The 5,134-nt window shown below is 34.3% G+C and overlaps 1 protein-coding gene across 1 annotated transcript; it reads right to left on the minus strand.

Annotated features, from left to right (window-relative positions):
• Positions 1-645: 645 nt before the first annotated feature.
• On the minus strand, positions 646-2,487 carry LOC126846044 (uncharacterized). The gene is made up of 2 exons (XM_050585127.1): positions 835-2,487; positions 646-740 (listed from the first exon to the last, which is right to left on the minus strand). Exons 1-2 carry the CDS (start codon positions 2,375-2,377, stop codon positions 685-687), a joined length of 1,599 nt encoding a protein of 532 aa, XP_050441084.1. The 5' UTR covers positions 2,378-2,487; the 3' UTR covers positions 646-684.
• Between the last annotated feature and the right edge of the window lie 2,647 nt (positions 2,488-5,134).

Consider the following 5,134-nt stretch of genomic DNA (forward strand, 5'->3'; position numbering starts at 1 on the left):
GTATCAAAGTAAAGGTAAAATGCCTGTTTCTGACGTTTGAATGATATTGATGATTGTTTTCAAATGGAAAAAGAGAACAAATGATTTCTCCTCGAGCTTGGAAGAATAAAAAACAAAAAGTGTTCTTCAACAATACTAATTAAAAATACAGTAAATCAATAGCAATTTCCTGTAGACAATCATACATGCGAGCTTAGAAAAGAACAATTAAATAGTATAAGGTCTAGTAAAATTGTAAGGTAAGATTAACTGGCACAATGAATGACGACTGCGACTCTTTTACCTTTTCGTTAACCCTTTTAGATAGATCCCGATGGTCTTCTACTTATTTAAATGAGTACACCTACTACTTAATTGAAACGGGTGAATGGTTAAGACGATACAATGGTAATGTGGTTATAGATAATAGTAGCCAATAACTGTAAACGGTCAATAAATGAGTGCATAAAATATATTAATAGATAACATAGATAATATGAAGTGCAATTTGAATAATGTGCAGAATACATTTTCTTACAGATATAGTATTGGTGATTTAAATATCAAATGAATTTTTAAAAAAGTGATTTATAATTAAATATATATGTTGAACATATTAAAATAAAATACATTAATCGTATGAATTAATAAAATAAAAAATCATTGTACACATTGTAATAATGGTAAAAAAATACTCACCCAACATTAAATCAGTTGGATTATTGGTGGGTTATCAAGATCGTTTTTGACAACTTTGTAACCTAAAACCATAAGTCGAAATTGGAATAAATTGGTATGCGTTATATTCAAAAGTTAATGGTACCAGCCCTAAGATGGTTCTGATGAACGACTTACCTAAATGTTTTGTATTCTGTATGTCAACATTTTGAGTTACAAACATATTTTTATGATCGTAAATTTTCAGTCCTCTTAGAAACATATATTTGTATCTTTCCAAATTGGCAACATAAGCGCCGATTTTTTTTATTTTGTCGTTAAGGCCAATGAGAACCTTAGCTACATCGTCTCTATCAACGAAACTGAAGCTTTTCACGTTGATCATGAACTTCATGTGGCTTAAGCGCATCGACTGAGATATCTTTTCGATAATAAGATTTATAACACCGCTGGTAAATTCAGATCTAGTATCGTCGGAAATAATGGAATACCCGTTGATAAACTCTATCACTTCGGAGGTTTCGTTTGACATATACTTTAGGTATTCCTGTACGCTTTCGGGGAACATTTCCAAATTTATCAACGAGTTTAAATGCTTACACAAATCCTGGGCTCCAGTCCTCAACTTGTCTGTGTGCGAGTCGTACATTATAATGACACTGCGGTCTTGTTTCGTCGTGTCTGCATCGACCAACCTCTTGAGTGCCGAGAGATATTCACCCAGGCACATCGACACGGGTTGTAAGGCAGCGGCCATTACATGTTGCTGGAATGAAATGACATAGTCCTGGTGGAAGATGGGTCGGACCAAAATCAACAGGTCGGTTATACTCGCAAAACTTCGATCGCCAAACTGATAACTTGTACGGACTTTACTCACCATCAACGAATCGTCCAAAATAATTTTCTCGTCGCCGGCAGAGTTATTCTTTGTTTGTCCTTTGTCGACAGACACCATACGCAAGTACTCCGAATCTAAGTCCACCAACGACAAGAATAGCAAACGGTCGGGTTTAAAGTCAAGATACATTTCGTCTCCGAGCGTCGCCTCGAAAATCGTTTCCAATTGTTGTCTGTTGGCCTCCAGTATCGACAAAGCCTTGTTTAATTCGTACAGTTCCGGTAGCGACTTGTTTATCAATTTTTTTATCGCTTCCAATTTGTTTCGCTCGTTCTCGTCGTCTTGGTCGGTGATTTTATGTGTACTCAAGCACTTGCCGTCGTTTATGAACTTCGAAAGCGCTTCTGTCATCGTCTTGTAAAAGTGTTTGTATCCCTTGATGAGTTTATGTTGATGAAATGATGCTGCGCTTTGGTCGACACGCACGCGAAGATTGTCTCTCGTATTGTTTATGTACAAATTCACTCGCATCAGATCGTCCGGCGGTTTGCAATCGGACTTGGCCTTTCTGAGTTCATCGAGCATGGCCATAACGATATGTCCCTGGGACCGAAGTAGTTGGTCGTAATAGTCCATGCCGTCGAAAGATGATCTGATACCCGCGTAAGAATCATTCTTGTCCGCGATATCGACTCCTACTTTATTTTTGAAGACAATTGCGTTTAGTCTGAAATAATGCAGCACATACCTCGAACAAAAACAGTGTAACTTTTCCGGATAAGTATTCGGTTTGTCGAGTCGTTTGGAAGATTGAGTATTTGGTGCACTCGAAGCCTCGTTTAACAGCATCAACGCAAGAACCACAATTCGCCAAGCCATTTTACATGTATTTTACAACCAACAGTCTTAACATTCGACCAACACACTCGGATATTGTATACTTGATTTATTCCACGACGCACTTTTATTACACGTATTACAAGTTTGGCCTGGATACGTTTATACTTTGGTAGTGACGTATGTTGGTTCAGTTCAAAAGACGTTGTGTGTGCTAGCCACACAGCTATGGTATAAGCAACACAAACGCGCGACTGGGTATTCGCAGGGTGATACATACAGGATGGTCCATCTGATGTGCGACATACATTTTTAATTCCATATAAATAGGCAGGCAAAACGTTTTAAACATTTCTCAGGGTTTGAGCTTTTAATTTTCATCAATCCCCCCCCCCCATCCGTTTGCTATGCCGTCACGTTGTAAATATTTGAAATGTAGCAAAACAGCTTCCATTAAATAATAATAATAATATCGAGCCCGCCCGGTAACGCTGTGTTTGAACGAAGAGGTATTTACAAAATAAGTATCCGGTATAATTTCTGCAAACAATAGGGTGCCTACTACGGTTTAAATAAATAGAACACGGTTTGAAAAAAACAACTTGTTTTCCACAGCTACAATACGATGTTACGGTGTTTGTTTATTTTGCGAACACGCGAAAAATCGCAACTCTACTCGTAAAGAAAATCCAAAGTAAATAATATATGCAAGTTGTTTTTGCAAAAATATAATACATGACTTTTAAAGTTTAAGAGCCGTTAACCGTGTCAACGGTCAATTGGTCACAGGGTTAAAAACATAGTTGAAACAACTAACCCAACTAACACATAAGTTATAAAAAAATGTTTTGACCGTTAATGTCTCGTAAGCCGCTGAACCGATTTCTTCGTGTTACAACTTTATAGATCAGAAATCATACCTGGAAGGTACTTAAACAGGCCAAAAATCAAAAGTCACCCCTTCCCCATCAAAATCGAGAAAAACACCCAAAAAATTTACAAATTTTTCAACTTAAAATTACGATGCTCTATAACTTTTTTAAAAATAGTCGAAAATGTTCCAAATGTATATGAATTGTTCCTTAAACATAGTACTATCGATAAACATTAACAAACCAAAAAAATATCATAAACCCTTTCCCCTAGAAGGGTTAGAATTTTTTTCTTTATTTCACTTTTTCAAGCAAAGTTTTAAAAATTTAGATTAGAAAATTAGACCGAAGGTAGGTCTAAAATGGAACTATAACATATACAATTTTCTCAAAAATCTGTAGTCAAATTTTTTTTTATTAAGGAAAACCCCCAAAAATAGGGTAAATTTACACTTTGGCCGTAGTCAGTTTCTAGGTTGCTACGTGTGTGTGAATCAACAGTCAACAGGTAATGAAATGTTTTCATTATATTGTTAATAATGATAAATAGGTAACTATGAAAGTACATTTTTATAGACAGACGATCAACCCATATCGTATCCACCTTGCACAAGACTAAATATTAAATTTTAAGTACATTTTTGCTGGTCCCACGATATCTTCTAAACCGCTATAACTGGTTTGAACATACTATTTTTTTTTTTTATATTTATTAAATCATAATTTTTTGCCTAAGCTATTGTTGTGCGCCTTAACTACCGTACATAAAAAACAGGATTTTTGTATATTTAAATATAGTAGTTTTAAGAAATTACAAGTCATACATTTTTCAGTCGACAAATATTTCATAACGCCTGCCCTGAATTTGGTCATGCGTTACCAGGCTAAAATTTACACTATTTGTTACACAATTATCAATAGAATATTACTCAAAAGGCTCGACTGAATTTCAATGAAGTTATGCTCAAGTCATTATCAATGTAAACGTTTCGTTACAGGAAACAACTTTGTTCTCGAGGAAGTTCATTTGTTTTTCAATCGAGTTTACATAAAACACTTACAAAGTAAATCAAGTAAAATATTAAACTTAAAAACATCTCGTCGGGACTAAAAAACTTTTAACTAAATTACGTACATAAATCGATTACACGCGTCTATAGCGCGAGGGCTGACTGCAAGTTGAGATTTCAGAAGATCTCTGCAAAATTTGTATTAAAAAACAAATACTATATAAATACATAAAGTAGTAAACGTAATCCTCAAAGTAAACTATACATATATATTGTATTCAAAAATTGTATACCACCAATCTAACTTGAGAAGCAATGTTTCTATAAAAACCCTTAGTTTGTAAGACTCATAAGAGTCTGCAAAATATGGCGTCCAGAAACAGCATCAATGACATAACAGAGTGGCATAACAGACATGCCGTTTTTTAAATTCATAAACATTAAACTACCTGACAAAAATGTAAAATTTTTCAAACAAACTTTTATTCAGAAAAACGGTTTCAAATAAACTTTTTACTATAATATGTGCACACGGTTTTTTTTTTTTTGGTTAGTAACTTTTATTTTTATTTCAATAATAATAATAGTAATTTGAAAACTTTGACTCAAGACCTACAAAGAAAATAAGTACCTATAATTATTACATCATAATTATGTTTTTAAAATGAAAAATACTTACCTAAATGATTATTAAATGGCCCGTTGGACGTTAAGCGCGAGGAACAGTAATATAACCTGAAAACAAATTATACATATTTTTTAAAGAAAAGTTTACAAGAAGAAAGAAAACACTTCCTACAACTTATAATGGAGTTTTATTGGTACCGCATAAAGTGGCGGCTCTACTATAAACGCCATACCTAATTCATGCCTTTTTACTAAGTCCAAAATGTTCGAAGGACATAAAATCGTGTGTC

The sequence above is a fragment of the Adelges cooleyi genome, unplaced genomic scaffold (genome assembly GCF_023614345.1).
Source record: "Adelges cooleyi isolate 19-005CV unplaced genomic scaffold, UGA_ACOO_1.1 ACOO_flye_CR_arks_rails_tigmint_CR_PRNA_842, whole genome shotgun sequence".
Taxonomy (NCBI): Eukaryota; Metazoa; Arthropoda; class Insecta; order Hemiptera; family Adelgidae; genus Adelges; species Adelges cooleyi.

Coding starts and splice junctions, on each gene's coding strand:
- LOC126846044 (XM_050585127.1), bottom strand. CDS start 2,377: ATGGCTTGGCGAATTGTGGTTCTTGCGTTGATGCTGTTAAACGAGGCT. Junction 741..834: donor ACAGAATACAAAACATTTAG/GTAAGTCGTTCA, acceptor TTATGGTTTTAG/GTTACAAAGTTGTCAAAAAC.